This window comes from Theropithecus gelada, chromosome 14 (assembly GCF_003255815.1).
Source record: "Theropithecus gelada isolate Dixy chromosome 14, Tgel_1.0, whole genome shotgun sequence".
In the NCBI taxonomy this organism is placed as follows: domain Eukaryota; kingdom Metazoa; phylum Chordata; class Mammalia; order Primates; family Cercopithecidae; genus Theropithecus; species Theropithecus gelada.
The window spans coordinates 38,677,643-38,703,945 of NC_037682.1; the positions used below are offsets into that span (position 1 = coordinate 38,677,643).

General features: G+C 37.2%; 1 protein-coding gene across 1 annotated transcript in view; it reads left to right on the forward strand.

Annotated features, from left to right (window-relative positions):
• The window catches only part of SLC5A12 (solute carrier family 5 member 12), a 54,906-nt gene that overhangs the window by 15,331 nt on the left and 13,272 nt on the right, over positions 1-26,303 (forward strand). The window contains exons 5-12 of the mRNA XM_025357127.1: positions 3,090-3,244; positions 3,365-3,505; positions 8,487-8,616; positions 9,748-9,836; positions 14,793-14,905; positions 19,051-19,118; positions 22,862-22,948; positions 25,812-25,978. Coding sequence (XP_025212912.1) covers positions 3,090-3,244; positions 3,365-3,505; positions 8,487-8,616; positions 9,748-9,836; positions 14,793-14,905; positions 19,051-19,118; positions 22,862-22,948; positions 25,812-25,978 — 950 coding nt within the window. The remainder of the gene's footprint in view (positions 1-3,089; positions 3,245-3,364; positions 3,506-8,486; positions 8,617-9,747; positions 9,837-14,792; positions 14,906-19,050; positions 19,119-22,861; positions 22,949-25,811; positions 25,979-26,303) is intronic.

Here is a 26,303-nt window from a genome sequence, read left to right on the forward strand (position 1 = left end):
AAGGGAGTACTCAGACTTAAATGTTTTATCATCCTTGAATTTCTGGGGATTACGGCATTGCTTAAATATTGACTCTACATTTAAAATGCATGGCAAAATTTCAAGGGAACCCATTTACATAAAATAGTCAAAGTTAAGAAAAATGGAGTTTGAAAAAGCAACCCTCAATTCATCAAAGCAAGAGAAAAAAGAGGAAAACAAGCATAGCCAAAGTAGGACACATAGAAACGAAAAAGCATGACATCAGAAACACATCCAGATATTTTTATAATCACAATAAACTAAAATGAACTAAATTTACTACCTTCTAACTGGTTTTATGCTTCCAGTCTCTTCTTGCTCCCACACCCCACATACCTCTGTCAGATTAATCTTCTTAAAATATTCATTTCTTCGTGCCACTTTACTGATCTAATTCTTTCCTTACTTCCTATTGTTCACAAGATAAATTATAAGCTCCTTAGCCTGGTGTTAAAAATCTTTCATTCTGTGAATCCAATCTACCCATATAACCTCTGTACCACACCTCTGTTCTTCTCTCTTGTCAAATTAGAGGCTTCATCTTTGCTCATATTGCAGTCTCTTTACTGTGCTAAGCCTGTGGATGAATAAAATATTTAAAGTAACCAGTGAAAGAGAAAGTGTTAGTTGCCATCCAGGGTTCCGTAGTTTAGTAGGGCAAACATTAGGCCCCAAACAAGGCAGTTTGATTAAATATGTAGGTGACACACAAGGTACCATCAGTATTAAAGAAGATAAGTGTGTGTGTTTGTATGTGTGTGTTTGTGTGTGTGTGTGTGTGAAAGGAGGTGAGGACTCTTGCTGTATGAAGAAGTCAGACAAGTCTTCATGGTGTCTATAATGTGCCTTTTGATTAATATCTGATAAAGTGGTTTGTTCTCTTGCCTTATGCCAAGTTTATGCAGATTTCTGCACAACCAATGCCAAGTATCCTCTGAAAACAGAGGCCTTTGCATTTTGTCTTCATAGCACTAAAATCTTATGTTGAGATTTGGGTTTGGAAGGCTTAATGGATTTAAGAAAATTAAGCTAGTGCTACCTAGGAGGTAAGAGGTAAGAAATTTATTATTTCTCAAACCATGTGTGAACAAAATACATAAATACAATGTCTTTGGCAGGTACTTTAATATCTATTTTTAAAACTGAATTTCAATTTTAATTACAAAAGAAGTGATGGGGCAACCCCAATGTCTTCTTTCATCTCAAGATGAAGATGAAGCCTGTCATCTTTTCACTAAAGTTCCTGACACTCTGGAGGAGTAACCAGAGATGATAATTCTGTTTTTCAATGTTAAAAATACCACGTCATTTCATTTTCACAGAGCTCATTCATTTCCCAAGCACTTACTGATACATCACTTTATTTCATCTTTCCCCACTTGCTCATCCCACATAGATCATGGTCCTAAGGGCTTCTATACCTGCAATACTACAACACCCTCTCTTTTTCCTTCCTTCTTCTTGCCCAAAGGTTCCCAACTGTAATTCTACATTAGAGTTGACGAGGGAGCTTTCAAAAGACACTGAGGCCCAGACCCCAATCCAGACCTTAATTAATTCACAACCCCTGGGGATAGGGCTTAAATGTTATTTAATTATTTATTTTTCCTTTTGCATTCCTCAAGTGACTCTCAAGGGGAGCTGGGATGGATTTCATAACTACTGCTCTAACCCCTTACCTAATCATTGTATCCTAGATTTTGCTATTAGATTCATCCTCCTGGACCTCTGTTCTGCTTACCTCACCATTTGACCATTCTGTAGCTCTTAAAACTCATTCCTCCATGAATGTCTGGAATATACCATTCCTTCCTAGTTCTTTGTTTGATATTCTACCATCTCAGTTTCCCAAAATATATTCCCTGTGACTAATTTTACAAACAATGTCTCTAGTTGTGCAAGCCAGACCCTATTGGTTAGTCTTCATTCCTTTACTTCTTTATCACCTGTATTCAATGAATCATGAGTTATGTTGATTTTACCTCCAAAATAGCTTTTAAGTCCATCCACTTCTTGTCATCTCTACCTTACCTCCATCTGCCAATCATATTGGGCATGGACTACTGAAATAAACTGAGATGGTCTCTTAACTCCTTTTCTTTTCCTGCAGTTGATTCTCCACACAATCACCAATGAAACTGCTGTGAAACAAAATCTCTCATCATATAACTCTTGTTAATGCTTTCTTATGCTCCTGAGAAATCATTTAAGTGTCCTCATCAAAGTCTGTGTGGCCAGGCCTCTAGCAAATTCACCCAAAGAGCAAATTCCTCTTTGGGTGTTTCACACCTTTGACCAACATCTTCCAGTTTTCTTGTATTTCCTCAGGGAGCTGTGCTTCTTCACACATGCTGGTTCCCTCTTCTCTTTGTCCTCTGTAGTTGGTAAATTCCTACTCATTCTTCAGAAATTAGCTTGAACATCATTTCCTCAATACCAGGTCAGGGCTCCCTGTTTTTTTTTTTTTTTTTTTGAGACGGAGTCTTGCTCTGTCGCCCAGGCTGGAGTGCAGTGGCCGGATCTCAGCTCACTGCAAGCTCCGCCTCCCGGGTTCCCGCCATTCTCCTGCCTCAGCCTCCCGAGTAGCTGGGACTACAGGCGCCTGCCACCTCGCCCGGCTTGTTTTTTGTAGTTTTAGTAGAGAGGGGGTTTCACTGTGTTCACCAGGAAGGTCTCGATCTCCTGACCTCGTGATCCGCCCGTCTCGGCCTCCCAAAGTGCTGGGATTACAGGCTTGAGCCACCGTGCCCGGCCAGGGCTCCCTGTTTTATGCTCCTATGGTAACCTGTCTTTCTTAGTTGCACTTTCCACATTTTTAAGTAAATCACTATCTTGTTGTCTAACATCTGCTTCTCCCATTAGATTATAAACTTTATAAAGTTAAGGAAGGGGTCTGTCTCACTTTTCATTTTATTCTCATGCTTAACACGGTACTGGGCACATAAAAGATGCTCAGTGGCTGATGCTGAATAAACAAAAGAATGCATGCATGTATTAGCAGAGAGGCTTTGCAGAGAGAAGAGTTACAGGGTTTGTTTTCAAGGACTCAAACATTCTCTCTATTTCAGGGAGGATTAAAAGCAGTGGTGTGGACAGATGCATTTCAGATGGTTGTCATGTTTGTGGGCTTCTTAACGGTTCTCATTCAAGGATCAACTCATGCTGGGGGATTCCACAATGTATTAGAGCAATCAACAAATGGATCTCGACTACATATATTTGAGTATGTCCAATGCAATTTTTTCGTACTTTACAAAGATTGAGTACATGACTTTGTCACCTAAAATAATATCTTGGGCATCAAATGAATATCTTTGTTCACTCATTTCTGTCTGTCTCATAGCTTTGATGTAGATCCTCTCAGGCGACACACTTTTTGGACTATCACAGTGGGAGGAACTTTTACATGGCTCGGAATCTATGGGGTCAATCAATCAACTATTCAGCGATGCATCTCCTGCAAAACAGAAAAGCATGCTAAGCTGTAAGTTCTCAGTAAAGACAAATTTTAATGTTTTATCTTACCTTATTTGGTACTTATTATATATTAATACTTGCTCTGGGGTGTGTGTGTGTGTGTGTGTATGTGTGTGTAAGAGAGAGGCAGAGAGACTCACTTAACTCTTTCAACTTTTTGAGCCAAGCGTTACTACTGTCATCTCAGCAGGAAGTGGCCGAGAAAGGGTATGAACTGAAGTTGATTTGTCTTTTCTCTCAATTATTTGCTGCCTCCATTTATTGAGAAATTAGTAGATTAAATTAGGTACTGTGGGTGGCAATGCAAAGATAAATAGCTCACATTTCTTCCTCACTTGATTTAGCATGTGGTCTCTTCAACTATTGTTTTTCTTTTCATGGGTTAAAAGGTAAACTGAGGCACAATTAAATTTTTAAAGAGTTTATTTGAGTGAACAGTGATTTATCAATTAGGCAGTTATCAAACAGAAGTAGCTGAAGGCCTCCATTGAGGGAACACAAGGGGAAAAATTATAGGTTAAACATGGAAGTAAAGCAAAGGAAATATTTGATTGGTTACATCTGTACAGTTGTCTTACTTGGTCTATCTAATTGGAAATTTCTTAGATATCTGTAAGTTAGTTGGTGGTTTCTGAGTCGTTAGCATTAAGTTTCATTTCTTTTGTTTGATATAGGCATTTACCAGAAAAAGCCCAAGTTAAGCTTCATTTATATTTGCAAAGGTTAAGCTCACTTAACAGATGTTTGTACTCTTAACGTTTCCAAGGAGAGCTTTAAAAAATAAGAAAACAAAGGGTAATGTAGCAAGCCACAATGGAACTTCAGCTGCTCTGACTCTTTCCTAGTCTGCTTGCTCTGAAGGATATAAGCAGAGGCACAAGCATCAAGCATTTGCCAAGCCCTGCAAGCTATCCATGCTCCAAAATAGAGACCAAAGTTATATACACTTTCACAAAACTGGCAGAAATAAGCCAAAACTGCATCCAAAATGATTCTTCATCTTCAGTGCTGCTTCCCAAGGTTTCAACCTCCCCAGCCTAACCAGGATACACTAAACTTTTCTTAGAGAAACAGTCACTATGAATATTTCCCCAAGTGATTTTAAAATGCTTTCAATGCACAGTTTCTTATGTTCACTAAATAAAAAATAAAATTGCCTGGAAATGATTCAACCATTTTGTAAGCTGAATTCCAAAAGGAGAACTGTAATGTAATATTTCACAGCTCTCAGAATAAGGAAATAAAAGCATTATCTGGTGTTCCATCAATTCACTGGTAACACATTCAAATCTTATTACAATAAATAATATTGTAACAAATCCTCCACACATGTGGTTCATCTCTTTCTTAAATAGCTGTGTTATTGAAAATGCATGTGACTTAATCTGAAAAATTCATTTAAAATTCTGCTCTAAAATAAATTATAGTTGGCTATACCTGTAAAGAGAAGAATCCTTTGGTAAAATAAATAATAATTCTTTGTTATATCTAGTTTTTAAAACTATTATGAGTTTATATTATTTTCTTTTGCGAATATGCCTAATTTCTCTATGTTAATACCTGAAAGTTAGGAAATGTGTCTTTTTAATCATTTTTCCCCACAAGACCAAGAACAATGCTTTGTGCTTATTAAATGTTTATCACTTAGTAAACAAAGTAATGCCTTGAGAAGGTCTTACTTGTGTGTATGTATTACACAGGGACACACACATGTGTGGATGGGCATATATATGTGAGTGTGTGTGTGTACGCACTCATATATATATATATGTAAATGAAAATTAAGGCTAACTAATCAGAAGCCATCAATGAACTTATCATTATCTAACTAGTACATTTCCAACAAGATAGACCAAGTAATACAATTATATAGCTGTAATCAATCAATATGTGTACACACACACATATTTCTGTATATAAATCTTAGAAACCTCGTTTAGTAAAGTAGTTTAATTCAAGAAAAATAAATACAATCCCATTCCTATAGTTACCTGGAAATTGGAATTTGTTGTACTAGTATTTAGTGAGTAAGAAAGCTGGCAGAAAAGGAGGCATACTCATGAAGAAAGAAATGTACACAATTTCCTAACAAATGTACATCATTTTCTAACATTCAGGACTGCCATTCCTGGTTCCACTCATGCTGACTCCCGCGAAGGGATTAGGACTGTGATAGTGATTTTGTGAGAATAATGAAAGACGAAACATAAAAATTCGCTTTAGAAAAGGGATCCCTGAGAGAATCTAAGGTGACAGGGTTAATAAAATTCAGGAGACAGAAATCAGTTCAGATGTTCGGTACAGTTGCAGTGCACAGAGCTGCAGGGGAGATTGCTGTGGTGGGGAAATGGTGAGGGCTCCCATCTGTCACATAGTTGGAGCCTTGAGGGCACTCAGGGGCATCTGGAAGCCACTCAGAGCCAGCTGCTGACTGACTGTCACCTAGGAGGCTCTGCAGATGCCGATGAAATGTTTTGCTTTTGTTCCATTATCTGAGAGCCTAATGTCATTAAGACATTCCATGGGGCTTCAAAAAATCTCTGGTACTTGAGGAAAATTAATCCTGCAATATAGGTAGGTAGAAATAGATCCATAAAGTTCACACTGAAGGTGGGCATGGGTTAGAATCATGAGTGGCTCATATACATGCATTTGGTTTCATGACCAGAAATGTGATTATTCACCAAGGACAACTTAATCTAAAGCCAAATCTTCCTTGCACCTAGAAATAGTATCACTTACCAAGACAGTTACATGTGCTTCCTGGAAATTAACTGTTTGTGTTTCTAAACCCATGTTTATCTTTCAGGTCTGCTGGTAGCAAATGGTGCTGTGAGGGTAGGAGTTGATGCAGGGTATCACGTCTCATCTCCCAGTTACGATGAGCACATCTACACACAGTTGCTTTTCCATTTCTATTTCCTTAGTTTATTTTCCCCTTATCTCTATCAGATCTAAAATTATCTTATCTTATTTATGTATGTATTTATTTATTTTCAGTGTTCATTACCTGCTTCTAATCCCAAAATGTAATCTCCACGAGGTTGGGTTTTGCATTGCTTCTTGCTATAGCCACAGTACCTAGAATAGGGCCTGGTACAGACAGTTGCCCAGTAAATGCTTTCTGAATGGATCAGTGAAAAAGCCTATTTTACAAACAGAAGAATTAACCCTGTATAGAACCAACGTCCATTTCAAATGGTAAACAAATTAAAAATACAACGACTTTGATGTTCTATTGCCACTGGTTTCTCATTTTGCATAGTTGACCGATAAACTTGTAAGATTGTTTTGGATAATATATGACTGTCCTCTGGATGGCTATATAACTTCCACATATTTTTACAGAGTGTAACTCATTAAATCCTCATAATCCTATAATAAAAAGTAAGGCAGTTACATTATATTCTTTTTACAGATGATATAACTGACTCAGAGTGTTATGTGACTTGCCTAAAGTCACATACTTGTTAAGGGTAAAGACTTTTAACTCCAGGTCCAATGGTATATTTTAAAAAGAAACAGTGTAAAAAATGTAATTATGTAGTAATGAATTTCTACCATTAATTTCTTCAATCATTTCATCATTTCTTACCAAAAAAATAATTTTATATTTGCTATATGCTGAAACTGTTCAGTGCTCTGGGAACACAAAACAATAATACATGAATAAATATAGAAGTTCAGATCATAAATACTATAGTGACATAATTAATTATAAGGAGTAGAAACTGACAAGAGAGCAGGAAGTGACTGTTAACAAACAAGGATGAACAGGAAAGCCTCTCTAGCCGGCCAGAACAAAGGCTTGAATAGAGTTGGCCTGAAGGTTGGAGACAGCCAGAGTACAACTAAAGCAGTTATCAGTATTGCTCATTTTATGTAGCAATTGTATTCCCAAAGCCCAGCAAGAAAAACAAACAAACACATAAAAATCATTGCATTGGCAAAATACTTTCAAGGAAGTAGCCTTTGAGATAAAAACTTCTTAAAAAACTTTAAATTGTGAAGTGAAAACTCCTCTAAATGGGATAATTATCTGGCATATTTGCCTTATAAATGTGGACTTTGATTGAAGGGTCTTCTGAAAGTCAAGTACACTTATACAGTATAGGTTTTAGAGGACTTTGAAATAAATGTATGTCCTTACATTTAAATATGATTCCCTTCAAACAGTGACTAGATCTTAGACAATGTTCAGCATTGCTCTCTTGGCCCCCTGTGGCCGTCTCCACAGTGAGTTTGTTTATTCTCTCAGGCCAAGGTAAGGCCCGCCTACTTTCATGTCCTCTCTGGAATTCAGGAAATCAGTAAAATTTTGACTTTCAAAGGACAGTAATGAATACAACATAACTGTAGGATACTACAAAAGCACCCAGGCTGGAATTAGGCATATCTGTGCATTTTAAAATAAAATGAATTGCACCACATAATATGGGTAAGATGATCCTAAGTTTTTCGTACTTCTGTTGTCTTTTTAAAAAACCAACTCTAACTTTTACCTGCATTAATCTCCAAAGTGAATATTTCCAACACTTATCTATTTCTGTATTAGCTCATTATCCCTCTGGAAAAAGATGTTAAAAATATAAGTTGCCTTTTTGACAGTTTTATGAATTGAGTAGGGGGAAAATCACTTGAAGTTATATAATATGAGTGATTGGTATGTGAAATTTAATCCAAGAGAATAGATCTCATACCACACATATTAAGACTTTGCAGAAAACTCCTGATTTCAAAGGAAAATTCACTTAAAAATCTTACTTTATTTAAATTTGGTAATGAGTCTAAAAATGTAATGTTCTCAAGCAAAAAAAAAAAAAGAAAAAAATAGCAAAAGTATAAAGTGTAGTGATTCTTAAAGGCTGTAGAATTTTATTTTACTAGCAAAAAGGTCCAAAATCCTTTACCTTGAGTACTTGATAATGACCTCACCACACCATGATATGGTATGCAGGCTACCAATAGACCTATGTGCTCTTTTCTAGTGCCTTGTATTTTAACTTGCTGGGTCTCTGGATTATTCTGGTGTGTGCTGTCTTCTCTGGCTTAATCATGTACTCTCACTTCAAAGACTGTGACCCTTGGACTTCAGGCATCATCTCAGCACCAGACCAGGTATGGGTTTTCTTGAGGACAGTGGGGAATGTCTGGAATGAGCATGCTTCTGGTCATTGTTGGGTAATGTTGGCTTTTCTCTTTTTCTGCCTGGACTGCTCACTATTTCTCAAACCCCAAGAAGTTGGCTTCTTTCTTCTCTTTGGTGATATCTGCATCTACCAGGTTCAAATATAGGGGAATGAGAATGTAAAAAAGAGGGCACCTTGGCCAGGCGCAGTGGTTCACACCTGTAATCCCCGCACTTGGGGAGGCTGAGGCAGGCAGATCACCTGAGGTCAGGAGTTCGAGACCAGCCTGGCCAACATGGTGAAACCCCATCCCTACTAAAAGTACAAAAATTAGTCGGGCATGGTGGCGGGTGCCTGTAATCCCAGCTACTCAAGAGGCTGAGGCAGGAGAATTACTTGAATCTGGGAGGCGGAGGTTGCAGTGAGCTGAGATGGCGCCACTGCACTTCAGCCTGGGCGACAAGAGTGAGACTCCATCTAAAAAAAAAAAAAAGAGAGGGCACCTCACCTTGTTTCTGAAGACAAGGCCTGGTAGCATAGCAAGGTTGGAAACAGTGGAATGCGGCTTGAACCATGGCTTTGGATGTTGCTGCTGCCTTTGGACTCTTCCTATAGGTTTCACAGTTGATTAAGGAATCTCAGATTGGAGACAATGATCTTTATTTCCACAATGCCTGCCTCTTTTCATGTCTTCTCAGCATAATTTAAATATTGTGCTGATATAGTACAGTAAACATGGTTTTGAAAACTTTATTTATGGACAATATGCTCATGAGAAGCAATCATTTGCCTTCCCTCTCTATATGTATTTAACTGTCCTGCTCTGTCAAAGAGGGACTCCTGTGCCACAAACCTGGATGTAGAGTAGAACATCATATCTAGATTCCCTGAAGACTACTTTTATGGGTTTGATTTTAGGGCTTAGTTGCTAACATTCAGGATAAACAGGAAAGAAAATGGCATATATTGAAAACAAGGAAAATAAACTTCCTACCTCCTTTTGCTCAAAAGCTATTTTCCTACATTTCAAACACTAATGAGAAGGCCGCTAATCCTATTTTTTCTCTTTTCTTTTCTTTCTTTCTTCATTGTATTTTTTTATTTTTTGCCTCCTCTTCAGCTGATGCCATACTTTGTCATGGAGATATTTGCCACAATGCCAGGACTGCCAGGACTTTTTGTGGCTTGTGCCTTCAGTGGAACTCTGAGGTTCGTATATCAACAACAATCTGATGATGATGATGGAAAGGATGACAAGGATGATGGTGTAGTGATCGACAGTATTCAGCAAGCACTCACTGTGTGTAAACTGATCTTCTGAATGTGTTATTTGTATTTGCTTGTTAATTGGCACACAACATATGAGGCTAGAACTTCACTCATCAGTATACACTCATCAGTATATTCACTCATCAGTATACAGATAAGGAAAATGAGATTTAGTCAGATAGAAAAATTACCTATGGTGAGTTAGTAAACTGCAGGGGCTGGATGTAAGCCTTGATCGGGCTGGATGTAAGCCTTGATCTGTCCCTACTGAAGACTTTTATGCTCATTATCCTACCTTGTCTGATGCTAACTGACCCCACACTTTCACATCACCTTTACATAAAGCAGCTCACTCTGCTGGCTCTTCTTATTCATTCGGCTGCAATGTATATAGTCATGTACCACATGATGTTTCAGTCAATGATGGACTGCATATATGATGATGGCCCTATATTTTAATACTGCATTTTATCATACCTTTTCTATATTTAAGTATACAAATGCTTTGCGATTGTATTACAATTGCCTATAGTATTCAGGACAGTAACATTCTGTACAGGTTTGCAAACTGGGAGCAGTAGGCTATACCATATACCCTAGGTGTATAGCAGACAATGCCATCTAGGCTTATGTAAGCACATTATGATGTTAGCACAATGATGAAATCACCTAACAATGCATTTTCTCAGAACATAGCCTTGCCATTAAGCAATGCATGGCTATATATTCTGCATATCTATTCTTTGCATTCCATTCATCTCATCTTTAATAACACACTCAGCTAATAACTTCCATTTCTCCAATAAGGGCATTATTCTAAATACAAAATCATTCATACATTTTATTATGGCAAATACTTTAGAAGGCTTATATTATACCAGACACAGTTGGTGACATCAGGGATATTGCAGAGAACAAGACTGACATAAGCACTGTCCTTGCTTATACAGAGTTTGCTTTCTAACAGACATGGCAGATAGCCATGTGAGTAAAAAAGATAAATAAGATTGTGTCTCAAAATAGCAAACAGTATAAAGGAAATAACAGCGTGTATCCTCGAGAGAGGTGAGGTCTGAGGGTCCTAATTTTGTTAGGCTCTTTAAGGAACTCCTTTCTGAATATGTGATACTTGTATTGAAATCTAAAGGATACAAAAAAGCCAGCTATGTGAAGAGCACAAGCAGGAACATTTACAGGTAGGGGGAAAAACAAATACTAAAGCCCTGAGGAGACAAACTGTATGGAGTATTTGAAGAACAGAGGAAACACTGGCACCTAAGGCCCTGCGAGCAGAGCAGGTGGGGATGAGTTAGAAGAGGTGAGCAAGAATCAAATCATGACGAGCCTTCATAAAATGGTAGAGTTTGCATTTCAAGTGAAATAGGAAGTCATTAGAAGGTTTGAAACCAAGGGAGTGAGTGATATACAAATTGAAGACTTGGTCTTCTCTGTCAGGAAGATTTGAGCTTGCCTCTTTATATATAAGAAAAGTAGCCAATTGACCTAGGTTAAGGACTGCTTTTCTCATTTGTTCATTGTTTATTTGCTTTATTAATGACATTTTTGAGCACATAAAGATTTTAATTTATATTAATGTTTTACATCCTGATTTCAGGGTTAACATCATGCTCAGAAAGGTTTGTCCATTCTACGATTGTAAATAATCAACTAGACACCATTCTAGTATACTTATGGTTTTATTCAATATTAACATTATTAAATTATCTAGACTATACATGTGATATAAGAAATTAAGTGAAGTTCCTGCTTTATTTTCCTTGTAAACTAGTAACCAAGTTGTCCCATTTGTCTTTAATAAATAGGCCATTTTAAACCACTGACTTGAAATATTACTTTTATTACATTCTATATTCTTCTTTGTAGTTGATACCTCTTCTTAATTATCTTTTACATTCTTTTGATGTATTGGTCTTTAGCTATGCCAACACCAATAATTTTGATGACTGTGCTTTAAAATATAATTTATCTATTAGGCTGATACCCTAATTAATTTTATTTTACAGAACTTTCCTGATACCTGGGGGTTTTAAAACAATATTTTTAGTTGATTCTTTGGAGTTTGATTGTAATCGATTATCTGCAAATACTCTTGACTTATTTTCTTTCTTTTAAATAGGCGTACTTCTATGTTTATTTTCTTATGTAATTGTGCTTTGAGAACAATAATAAATAATTAAGGTAATAACAGAAATCCTCCTTTTATTATGTACTCTAAAAGGAATATTTCTTTGATTTTACAATTTAATAAGGTATTGACTTCCGGTTTGAAAGGTATTATTTATATTTGAGAATATTTGCATAAATTATTTAAAAAGTAGAAGAATAAAATGCATATATTTATGCTAATTTTAGAAAAGATGTTTATCTCAGTGGTATATTTTGGTAAAATTTTAGCATTTTTGAAATGGATATATAATTTTGCTCTTTCAAAACTTTTAGCATGTTAATATGTTGACAGATTTCCAAAATAGCAATATCCTTGAATTTACATAATGACTTTGCCTTAGGATTTTAATTTAGTGTACTGCTGACTTGTCTTTACTAATACTGTTTTTAGAATTTTGCATCAATAGCACACAGAGACAGTGTCCTATGGTGTTGGTCCTAGGATCTCAAGGACACTCAGGACAGAGATAATGAGCACCAGAGACTCAAACACCAGTAAGGGTCACACTCTGTCTTTTTGTCTCTCTCTACGTGCTTTATTTTTTGCTCTCTTACTCTGAGGCTCACTCTTTCCAGACTGGAGAAATACGGCTGTTAACAGAATAAATCCCCCATAAAAAAATGTTGATTCCTTTATTCTAAGTCCCAAATTTTCAAGGAAGAAACACACTGGACAACATATGGTATAGAGAGATTACTGCTGCCACAACCACAAGGAGACTGTGGGGACAGAGAAAGGAAAAGACAGGAGTGGGGATAGAATGGGGAGATAGTGGTTGAGACATAGGGGAAAAAATATTTGCACTATCTTGTAGCAGCTTTAGAATCTGAAAATTGACATATGGATACACCTGACTGCCAATGCAACCCTGCAAAGGTTCTACAAACCTTACCCTTCTGGGCCAAATTCAACTTTCTGCTCTCTCCCACCCAAAGGATTCAAAGATTAACCTTGATGTTGGAAACTTTCACAAGATGTATATTAAGACAAAGATTTTGGGAGCATAAAAAGTCCTTTTATTTAATCCTCTTCTCTCCTTATTTAACTTTTATGGAGCTCCAGATAGAAGAGGAGTCTGGCAGGGGTCACATATTATGTTTTAATTCTTAGAAAAATACGAACAGTACCCCCAAAGCACTTAGTTTTCAGATATGGGTCTTGGACAGTTTTTACTTCCTCTGTATATATTACTTAGAGAAGTCATAGCTATATCTTGTGTTCAAGTGAGCACTGGAGGATAACAGAATAATTTTTAATGAATATAAATGGAAAACTTACAAATTCCTAGACATCCTTTGTTCATTGGCCTATTTCTTTTCCAGAATTTTTTTTTTCAGAGTTGTGATTTTGCATCACTTGAATTGAATATTTTATCTATTACACTAGCTAAAATATTCCAGGTCTGTATGAGGAATTAAAGAAGGTCTCATGTCATTCTGCAAAGAAAAGCCCAACGTTCAGGTGTTGTGTCACCTAAGCAAGTTTTAGGTCAAATAAGATTGAGCTCTGATTGGAAAGTGAGAGACGGAATATCAGAGGTTTTATGCAGTTTCGATTTGTGGACACTTCCCAGTCTTATCTCTTGCCACTTTCTCTTTTACTGTTTTGTTTTGTTTTGTTTTGTTTTGTTTTGAGACGGAGTCTTGCTCTGTCGCCCAGGCTGGAGTGCAGTGGCCAGATCTCAGCTCACTGCAAGCTCCCCCTCCCAGGTTCACGCCATTCTCCTGCCTCAGCCTCCCGAGTAGCTGGGACTACAGGCGTCCGCCACATCGCCCGGCTAGTTTTTTGTTATTTTTTAGTAGAGACGGGGTTTCACCATGTTAGCCAGGATGGTCTCGATCTCCTGACCTCGTGATCCACCCGTCTCGGCCTCCCAAAGTGCTGGGATTACAGGCTTGAGCCACCGCGCCCGGCCTCTCTTTTACTGTTATAATATCATTCTAGCAACGCTGGTAGCTTTCGGTTGTTGAATGTAACAGCTCCTTTTTATGTTGAGACATTTATATGTAAGTTTTCCTTCTTCCTACAACATCTTTCTCCCATTTTGCATGGATCTTCCCAGTGCCTATCTGTCACTTCCTAAGGAAAATTTTCCAAACTACATATCAATTTAGGCCTCTGTATGCTCTTATAGCACCTTCCTATTTTCCTTCACAACAATTTCACAACTGTAAGCAGGTAAATAATTGGTTGTCAAATGTTTGTGTACCAGTTAGAGTGCAAGATCTATGTCTTCCTGATTCACCATTGTATGCTTGATGCCCAGAATGAATAAAATGATGTATAAATAAATGAATGAATAATTAATGAGTGGCAGGCTGTACTGATTCCTGGGTTAGGGTAGTCACTACTCCTCTGTTTCCACTCCAACCTGAACACACACATAGACACACACACACACATTTCCTCTGGTGCTGCCTGCTAGTTCATTTAACCTCTTGTTAAGAGGAATTAGTGGGTGTTAGATTATGAAAGCCTAGCTTCTTCACTGTAGTTCATGGAAAAAATTTAAGAGCAATAGCATGGAAAAAGATTTGAAAGATGAGTAAAGAGGCCATATAGTTCCCATGGAGTCTCAGAAGATAGAGACCTGTCTGCATCTGTTTTTCCTAGAGCCCTGCCTTATCTGTCTGCCCTGGACAAGAGGGCAGGCTGGTAGTTCTGCCTTATGTAGCTTAGACCATGTTCTCACTTTTCTTTCCTTATAGCACCGTGGCTGCCAGCATCAATGCCTTGGCAACAGTGACCTTTGAGGATTTTGTCAAGAGCTGTTTTCCCCATCTCTCCGACAAGCTGAGCACCTGGATCAGTAAAGGCTTATGTAGGTACAGCTGGTGGACCTTCTATTCCATATCATCAAATATACGTGTGGTACATGTCAAAATCCTGCACGTGCTATTCAGGACACATAAACACAAATGCACAGTGAGACATGTGAAGAATCCCACATATAGATTCTTACACTTCCAAAGATCCGGCAGGGTATCAGGAAAGAATAACTAGCTAGTTTACCTTAACTAATTTTATTTTCAGATACTCTTCTATACTTACCCTACACTCTAAACGAGGCTTATCCAACCCATGGCCTGTGGGCCACATGTGGCCCGGGATGGCTTTTTATGGAGCCCAACACAAATTTGTAAACTTTCTTAAAACATTCTGGATATTTTTGTAATTTTAAAAATCTTTTCTAATTTTTAAATTCTTAAAATCTTATCAGCTATCATTCGTGTTTGTGTATTTTCTATGTACTCCAAGGCAACTCCTTCTTTCAGTGTGGCCCAGGGAGGCCAAAAGATTGGATGCCCCTGCAGACTAATCACATCAATCTCTCTTGATTACACTGTGTGATGGTCATTAGTCTCTCTACACGGGAAGATGTTGTGCTCACTATGGCCAGTCACCTTGACAAAGAAAAGCCGAATTCTTTTCTGAAGAACTGTTCCTTATTACCAAACTCCCAGTAACCCCATCAAAGAATAATTGCTCCTTGCAATTGCATATTATGTTTATAATCAGTTCAGCACTTACCAGAGAAATTGCAGTTTCACAAGGTTTACTTTTTAAAGTATAAACAAATTATGTATTTACTAATAGAAAATATAAGTAATTTGGGAAAACTTATGTACATTGTTAAATAAAATTATACCTATTTTTCTTGGTATGTATTATGAAATCTTGTTCTAGCAGGATTGAATACATAATTATGTGGCAGCAGTGAGTGTTGATACATTTTTTGTGTGCTTAATATTACTATTTTCTAAAATTGCCCAAGTTAGTAGACAAAATGGCATCACATTTTTGCTTTAATTTACATATTTTGAAATATAGACCATTATTTTTCAGATAGTAATGATTTGTATATTTTTGTAAAAAAATTATTTTTGCTTTCTATATATTTGTTGATGAGACAGTAGAAATTTTAATGTTTGCAAAATCTCTTTACATAGAGAGGAAGTAAGTCCTTTGTCTGTTGTAGAATGTCTACCAGCTTAATTATTTTTAAACATATTTTTCATGTACAGAAAATTTCATTTTGTTTGATCAAATATATCATTTCTTTTATTATTTTATCATTTCTTTATGCTTATAAATTTCTTACATTAAAAACTTATGTTTATATTTTCTTTTAGATTGTAAGTACTTTTATATTTTATATTTAATACATCTAAATTACTTATTTGATTTATTATTTAAGATGATAAATTAAATTGTTTTTCTTTTTTTTTTTAAGATGGAGTTTCACTTTCATTGCTCAGGCTGGAGTGCAATGGCATGATCTCAGCTCACCGCAACCTCCGCCTTCTGGGTTCAAGCAATTCTCCTGCCTCAGCCTCCCAAGTAGCTGGGATTACAGGCATGTGCCACCACGCCTGGCTAATTTTTTTTTTTTTTTTTTAGTAGAGATGGGGTTTCTCCATGTTGGTCAGGCTGGTCTTGAACTCCCGACCTCAGATGATCCACCCGCCTCAGCCTCCCAAAGTGCTGGGATTACAGGCGTGAGCCACCACATCCAGCCACTAAGATTTTTTTTATATAGTTCACTTCCCCAGCATTATTTTTCCAATATTCCTGTTTTAAACATATTTTCATTAATAAAAATATATAACATAAATTTTTTTCATCTATAAGAATATATTTCATAGTATATACTTATTTTCTGTAATTACAGGACTAAACCATCTTGTTTGATATTATAGCTTTGTAGTATTTTATTTAAATATATGATAGAAAAATTTCTCATTTTTCTTTCAGTTTAAAAATTAAAAAGGTTTCCATTGTAATTTTTACCAAAAAAAATTGGCTATTCATTACTATTTATTCTTTCAAAATGACTTTAACGTTTATTCCATGGAACCTATCTGAACCCCCCACTGCCACTCCTCAATCCCATGGGATTGCATTAAACCTGAAAACATATTTGGAAACAACTGATATCTTTGTCAGTCTTCCACCTAGCAATAGAATTTATTTTTTTCTATTTAACTGTATTGTATTTTTTAAATTTTATGTATTAACTATACTAACGTCTTCCTCTTTCAGCTCCTCTTCCTTCCTCCCCCTCGCGCTTTTCTCTTCTTTCTCTTCTCTCTTCTTCTTCTTTTGTTCATCCTCCTCCTCCTCCTTTCCTTGATATTATGAGTAAGATGCTTTCCACACAATGTCTTCTAAACTATTTATTGTCATTGTGGAAGCTGTAATTTTTTGTTTGTTTTTGTTTTGAAAATGATATATCTGACCATTTACTCAACTGTCTTTGATTCTTAAAATGCAAATTGATTTTATTGAAAGTGTGGTTGTTGCTTGCAAATATGAATAGTTTTACCATCCCTTTTATGCTTAATTGGTTTTCTAATTTAGGTTGTTTTCCATATCTTTCACTTTTTCTCTTATTTTCATAACTTTGTCCTTTTCTTCTGTATACTTGAAGAATTCAAGTTTTTCCCTATGTTACTTTGAATTCTCCCTATATAAACTTCTTAACAATAATGATTTTAATTATGCTATTGTGTTATGTTCCTTATATTTTATTACAAAAATTAAATTATTTGGCCAAGTTTAAAAATGTTATTGTGAATTATCATGTATACATTGCCTAGATTCTCCATTAATATTTTCCTAAGCTTGCTTTTTAGCATATCCATCCAGTTGTCTATCCATCCATTAATCCATCATATTTTTGGTACATTTAAAAGTAAATTGTGGACTTCTGCATACTCCCCCCAAATTATTTTAACATGCACATTGTTAATGATAATTCACTATTTAAAAAGCTGGAAAAGAGAGCCTCAAAAGTTGCTAGCCTGATTTCATTTTAAGAGTAAGTTCCTGATAGGAAATATCATGTACTGAATTTGAAATAAAATAAAAATGATAAATACATAGTACTTGCTGTGTACCAGGCATTGTTCTTGGGTATATGCATATACTTGTTGGATTAATTTACAAGTATTTCCTTTCTACAGTGAAAGCTGTTAGAGACAGGAATCACGTTCTAACTTTATAGTACTGGCATCTGGTGCAGTGTCAAATCTATGGTTGGTATTCAATAAGATTGAATTAATAGTCATGTTGGGAACTGGGCTGGATATATAGCTGACAGAGAATGTTCAAAAAGAATCAACACAATAGTTTTCTTTCCATTTCTGTCACTGTGTCTCTGTCTCTGTCTACCTGCTACTTTTTGCCTCCTTTCTATTATTTAGTTTATGTGTTATTATTGGAATTCAGTGTACTCTTGAGATGATTTTTAAACAAAGATGTATAAAAAATGGCTTTTTAAAAGATGGTTTAGAAAAGACATTATTTTTACATGTTGACGAAAACATATATGCTGATTTATTAGTGAGCTTTTATGATACCAGAAGAGCACTGTACTCTGAAGGCCCTTATGGTGATATAAAAACAAATAAATCATTATGTAGCATAACTAAGGACCATAAGGAAAATACAAATAAAATGCCAAAGGGAAAAATCTGAAAAACTTTCCAGATGTGCGAAATCTGTTAGGTAGAATGTGTAGACGTTATTTAACCATTGTTAAGATGAAAAGCTACTGGACTCCTGGAATTAGTAGCTTCTTTTTCAGCTCCTTGCTGGAGGGTGGTTGCCCTGGAATTAATTTCCACTAATTTTGTCTAGATTTAGTCTGGACCTTTCCCACATTTTCATGTAGTTTCCACATAACAGATTTCTTCTAGAAGCTTAGGATAACCCTTGAGGCTGGATACCAGTTCATTCCGCCTGACCTGAGGAAGCAGGTCATTGAAACTTTTCCTCGGTAGAGAGACTTCCTAAATGCCTCTCTTGGGGCTGATGACGGCTGAAGGTGGAGGACGGTACTCACTGAGATCCCTTTGCAAAGGGCTTGCATCAGAGACAGTTCTGAGTGGGGGCTCATGTCATCCCTTGAAGTCAGGAATCCCTCAGGAAATTACGGTTGTAATTTTTCTTTCTTTCTTTCAGGTATCTTATTTGGCGTGCTGTGTACCACTATGGCTGTGGCTGCATCCGTCCTGGGAGGTGTTGTGCAGGTAATGAAAGAAGGAAAAGACACATTTGATGTCACCAGAACTTCCCCCCACTCTCTTCTAATGTCCTGCCTCTTCCTCCAAGATCCAAAGGCTGACATTTAATAATACCAGCTCCCAAATAAAAATACATGTAAAATTTCAACCAAAATCACTTTCAGAAGGAGAAACTATTAAAACTAGTAATAGGATAGTGAGATAAAATTAGAAACTCCTAAAAATTCAGATCTGAGAATTTATTATCCTGATATAAAAGTAGTGATAATAATAGTTAAAACAATAATAATTAACATGTACGTAACACTCTGTTCTGGGCAGAGTCCTAAATGTATTATGTCATTTAATCTTCATCACTTCTCTTAAAGTAGTATAATTAATGCACTAATTTTCCAGATGAAGAAACTAAGAAGTAACTGTCCCAAAGTTACATAATTAAAGAATGGTAGAATGGGATATGTACTCACCTCCACCTGTCATCCAAGATGAACTCACAGCTCCCAATTCCACAAAATATCAATACTAAAAGGAACCTTATGTTTCAATTATAATCTGTTTCAATTATCTTCATTTTGCAGGTGATTACAGGAAAAAAAGTGAAAATATCCTGTTCAAGGTCTCAAGTTAGTGGAAAAACTAGGTTTATGACCCAAGTCTCCTGAGCCACCCATCCCCATTCCTCATGTTACCCAACTCACAAAACAGCATCAGATAAGTACATCTTCAGGTTCAAGTGATTCTCCTGCCTCATCCACCCCAGTAGCTGGGATTACAGGTGCCCAGTTAATTTTTGTAGTTTTAGTAGAGATGGAGTTTCACCATATTTGCCAGACTGGTCTTGAACTTCTGACCTCAAGTGATCCACCAGCCTTGGCCTCCCAGAGTGCTGGGATAACAGACGTGAGCCACCACACCTGGCCTTGTGTAATCTGAACATCATTTAGAGTTTCTTATCATGGTATAAGTTTTCAATAAATGTTTTTCAAATGAAGATATGAGTCACAGTAAGTGAATAGTAATCATTAATGTTTATAGAAGGCCTTCCAGTTCCCAGAGCAGTTTAACTTACTTGATCCTTCCAATGATTACTTAGATAAGTTCCATTAATTCCATTATAAGATTCAGGGAACAAATCTGGGAGAGCTAAGTGATGGAATAATTCACTTGTCTACATAAAAGAACTTATGGGACATGGTGTCCTTTCTAATAGGCCATTAACATACTGTTTTATCACAGATGCTTTATAATCCCTTCATAATGTTTGAAGCACTCTGATATATACCCGTCTACACAGCAGAAGTGGCAAGGTGGTGAGGTTTGTCTTTAGTGATCTCAGGTACTTTTTTAAGATTTATTTTCCTATTCATGGAACCTATATTTCCAAGTTGCCTCTTGATGTCTTGTGCTCCACAATCAGTATTTACTCTTAAGAAAGTATCATCATGTCCAACTGGTGATGATTAGAGTCACTAAATTGTTTTCCTCCAGAGATATTTCCACTGTAAGCTCCTCTGCAATTGAAGTATGAGGCGCTCCAGATAGGCAAGGACTCCTCCAAAGACTGGTGGAAAACAATTCTTGTGGTGAGGAGGAAGTTGTGAGTGATGCCCTCATCCTCCTGCCTTCGTTTAGTTGAGTATGCTGGGCCCACCTTCTTGATTGATTAAGATGTGTGCCATGTGGTTTAAGAGATGTCGATAGGCAAGAGTGAAAACCCTGATCTCTCCTTTCCTAGGAGAGGTATTTGAGTCTAAGGTGGTCCACTCTTTTCTCTGAACACATCTGACTTTGATGGGCAAAAAAAGGCAACTATAATTCCCTTATTTAATTTTCCAAACACCCTTGCTAAATTGAGTTTAATGGCATAACATTCATATTCTGAATTAACATATGGGAAGAAGACAAGAAATCAGGTACCCTAGGGATGAGATATAGAGCCAGGTTTAATTTCATTTCATGTTTCTGAAACCACCCCGTACCCATGGTATGTGTTTATGGTGGTGCTGAGGGTGAGAGTGGGGCAGCTTAAGTTCCTTAAACAAAGACCCTTTCAATGTTTTAGTTAAAGACTTTAGAAAATGTGTTCTGGAAAGTCTCATCCTGCGACATGTTCCAAGAAAGAAAATTTCCACAGTCAAAAGACTTTGGAACACACTGCACACTACATTCCACTCTCCAAAATCCACATGATACAGGGGCATATTGAAGGCTCCGAGAAATCCTCTAGTAAGGAAACCTGTTTCACTTGAAACATGTGACCACAGAACCACAATGGAGTGGAGAGTAGTGGGGCAGGAGGGGCTGGGGTCAAATAGCAGCAGGGAAGATCAGTTCGTGATTTGCCCAGCTCCCTTTGAGAAAGGTCATTCTATCCAATATGCTGCTGTCCTAATGATTATCAGCTAATTCTGCTAAGAGCTGTTAATGACTTCTAGGGGCATTTTAATCTCAACTTGAGAAAAAACTTTCTGGATATCATAACAGTTCAGCAAACAAATGGCATGCGTCAGGGATCAGAGCTCACTAATAGAGAAGGTTAGAGCAGTAATAAAAAGATAATAATAGTAGTAGTCAACACTTTGGTGCCTTTATGTGCTCCATACTCCTCAGACAGTATTCTGTGTTTTTTCTTGGATTCCACATTGAATACTCACCAAACCCCATGTCCCCCAAATGGGAAGCAAGTATTAGCATACCCACATGACGTGTGAGGAAGCTAAGGCATAGCAAGGTAAAATAAGGTAAAATATCCTGCCCAAGCCCCAAAGGCAACCCTAACCCCAATGCACAAAGCTATTGTCCTGTACTTGCAGGAGTGGCTTAGCAGGTATTTGGGCATTGGGGAGGAGGCTGAATTAGATGAGCTCTAAGTCTTCCTCTAATTAAACATACTTAATATTAACAAAAGAAAGGTAAAAATTAAAATTAGTTTGCTTGTACACTACAGAAATATACATAGTTTTAAATCCAGGAACTCTTGAATTTCTCCCCCACCACCTTGTTTTTTTTGTTATTGTTGTTTGTTTGTTTGTTTTTATCATGTGAAGGCCTTTTTCTTCTGAGGCATGGTGGCTAGTGACTTTGTAAGAGATTGTGAAATATTTGTCCCACAGGAGAAGATAAAATTACCTTTACTAATTTATTGACTCTCCTATGTAATCACTAGTAAATGAACTTTCAAATTCAGCAACCCTAGAAACTGTGAATTAATGCTATCAGTCAGCAGAGGAAATGCCAGGAATATTAACTTAAGTATTGATGCTGGGTAAGAAGCAAGGCTTTACCCTCATCTGCCTCCATTTTGTCAAGAATATATCTGAGGCATTGACTTCTCTGAAATTAATCTGGAAAAAACAATCAAGCATTGCAACCCATCTTTCTGGAAAAAAGAAAAAAAATTTGCTAGAGGTGATTTGAAGTCCCCTTGGTTCTATGACCTTATTTTTTTTTTATAGAGAAAGAAGACTTTGAAATTCACTGAGTTTCAGCTTGGACTTCAAACTAAATTCAGGTTGCTTGCCTTTCTACTATACAAACACACACACACACACACACACACACACACATATAAATACAGTGCTTATCATTCAGCCTAGAATTTAGAAATGACTTGTAGAAAGCACATAATTAATAAATGGCACAGTCAGAACTAGGACCCAATTGTATCCCAGGTCCAGGAGAGGGATGATGCCAGGGAGTCACAGATACCCTTGAGTAGGGGGTTCATCTGGTCTGCTTTTGTTCCACAGGCTGCCCTCAGCATTCATGGCATGTGCGGGGGACCAATGCTGGGTTTATTCTCCTTGGGTATTGTGTTCCCTTTTGTGAACTGGAAGGTAAGGATCCCACAGCCATCTTCACAATTCAGAGTCAAAAACTGGTCCCAGCCATTTCTTCCTCCTCTCACCCCTGTTTGGAAAAGCTATTTGTCTTAACCAGGAAAAGAATCCACAGTAGAATTAAACAGAACTTGAGTCTACCTATCTCTGACTTCAGTGACATTTTTCTGGGAACAGAAATGAAAGAAAAGCAGAGGTAGTTATGAACTACCATATATCCTGACATGAAAGCTGACTCTTTTTTTTTTTTTTTTTTTTTTGAGACGGAGTCTCGCTCTGTCGCCCAGGCTGGATTGCAGTGGCCCGATCTCGGCTCACTGCAAGCTCCGCCTCCCGGGTTCACGCCATTCTCCTGCCTCAGCCTCCGGAGTAGCTGGGACTACAGGCGCCCGCCACCACGCCCGGCTAGTTTTTTTTTGTATCTTTTAGTAGAGACGGGGTTTCATCGTGTTAGCCAGGATGGTCTCGATCGCCTGACCTCGTGATCCGCCCGTCTCGGCCTCCCAAAGTGCTGGGATTACAGGCTTGAGCCACCGCACCCGGCCTGAAAGCTGACTCTTTAAGGTTAAATTAAGTCTTCTCTAAATTAAAGGCCCACAACATTAATTGTAAAATAGATTCTGAATTCAAGAATAGTTTTGTTGAAACACAATTTTGAAAATTCATATTTACAAATGTAAATCTAATTGTTTTCTGTGTATAGTTACCTAGATTTATAACTAACTTTATTAAACTAATTAACTAATTTATGTAGGGGAGAAGGGACAAACTTGGGTTCTGACAGCTGGATCTTCATTTTGCTGCTCTGGCAAGCTAACAGTATGTCTTCAAGTAAATGTTGGTTGGATAACTGTGTATTGAGTATAAATCAAAATAAATAATTATCTGGAAAAATAATATAACAATATTTTTTAAACGTTTATAATAGCAGGATTTTCTCAATCTAACAAAATTGCCATTTTCCAGTTACTGCCATCTGCACACTTACATGCATGTATTTCGAGAAAGTCTTTCGATTCCAGAAAGCTTGACTTTACACTATTTATCTATATACTATAGGATATTCCATAATGTCTGTGTCAGATAGTATACCTGATTAGGTCTTTGTGGCTACCTGACCCTTATTGACCTTTCTCCTAGATAAATCTTGTTGGGCTAGGTAAAGAGGTTGATGGGTAGTGAGCATTCGGGTCTTTGCAGCACTTCCCAAGCAGTCTTAATCACTTGTCTGATACTGGGGTTGACAAGAATATTATGTCTTTGGGGAGATAATGTGAGGGAAGACAATATCCTAGCCACAAAAAAATATGAGCTAACTACATAAGATTTTACAGTGCACTGTAAACATTAATTTATTATCTATGTTAGTACATTGGGGTTTTTTTCTATTTGGTCAGGAAAACCACCTTGATTTCTCTTACTGAAACCACCTTGTCATTTTTGGCAGCCATTGGGGCCCTCATTTACCCTGCATCAGCCTCTAAGACATGTCCTTTGCCTAGATATTTACTAAAGTATAGTAAATATTATAAATTTGTGTCACCTCTCCCCTCATCAATGGCCATGACTGATCTTACTAACCAATCATGGCTCTCCTTCCCACAGAATGTGGCTGCAACTTCAGAATCTGTCTCAACATGGCTCTCCAGCTAGCTATTATAGATCACCCAGGGTTAGCCGTCCAGTTGAAATCCATTTGCCACTTACTGGTAGGCCAGGGGTCAGCAAACGATATGCCTCAAGCCAAATCTAGCCGGCCCCCTGTGTTTGGTAAGGCCTTCAAGCTAAAAATGGTTTTGACATTTTTAAGTGGTTGGGAAAAAAAAGTCAAAAGAAGAATAATATCTTCTGGCACAAAAATATTATATCAAATTCCAATTTCAGTGCCCTTAAATAAAATTTTACTAAAACACAGCCAGCCTCTTCTGTTTGGGTATTGTTCTATAGTTGCTTACATGCTATAAGAGAAGAGCTGAGTAGTGTGACAGATACTACATGGCTCATGAAACCTAAAATATTTATTGTCTGACTGTTATATTAGAAATTTGCAGACCACTTGTTTAGACCAAGGCACAAGTATTCAAATCACACACAATGATTTAGTTTCTTCAAACAATAATGAAGAAAGCATTCTGGAACTCTTACCACGGTCTCTTCTATTCTTTTCTGATTAACTAGAGAAGCCAACAGGTTTGTTTTCTCTGACTCAGAAGGCTCAGCTTCCTAGCAGTGACCAGAAACATTCGATTATATTCTCTAGTGGTCCTCATCTCTGCTAAATTGTTCTGCCTCCTCTACAAGAAAAATGATTCTTTGAATTTTCATTATTTATCAAGAAATATAAACCTTAAATGACAAGACTACTAAATGCACTTGCTAGTATTCATACTTAAACAAAAAAACCTCAAAACTAGGGATTCAGGGGACTCTGTCAGTTACTTAGGAAGAGAGATAGGAGTAATATTTTCTGTATAAAAGCTGTCGATAACAAAAAATGAGTCTAATATTTGAAGTTTTCCTTAACTTCCGAAAGTCTTCTAATGAGAATCAAAGTTTCAGCAGCTTTCTAAGTAGTAAGAGAAAGAAACCCTAAGGAGAAAAATAATTATTGCTAGAAATCTAAATATATTGATCAGTGTGAAATTATCTCGTGTCTTCGTTTAAAGAACAAGTCACTCCTTAATAAACCTGCATTATGGGAATTGAGGTGAAGGCAGTTTGAGTAGAGTGTTTCCAAAACATGTGGCCAAGATTTGGGGTGGAACGCCAGAATCTCTAAGGCATAGAACTCCTCATCTCATTATTCTTTCAATAGACAACTTTGTCAAATTTCCCATTAACTTTTTTCTTCTTCATCCAGGGTGCACTAGGAGGTCTTCTTACTGGAATCATCTTGTCATTTTGGGTGGCCATTGGGGCCTTCGTTTACCCTGCACCAGCCTCTAAGACATGGCCTTTGCCTCTATCAACAGACCAATGTATCAAATCAAATGTGACAGCAACAGGGTCTCCAGTGCTATCCAGCAGGTATGCTGACTTTAAAGATGGCGCTGAGTCCCAGAGAGTAGGTCACCTGGTAAGAGGGAGGTGCACTCTTCAGAGATAAGTGTGATGAGACACATCTTGCTCTCTTGTGAGACTCACTCTGGGAAGTACCCAGCATTGAGGAGTGCCACGCAGGGCTGCAGCTTTCTGCAGATGTCCATTGTATGTCTGAATACCTCTGTACAAAAACGGATTTGGTGAAAGAGGTAATGGGAGATATGAGTACAAAACAGAAAAATAGTGGAGGGTTGAAAGGTGACTGGGTATGAGGAATATGGTGACCTCAAAGAATAAAACTGAGTAGAAG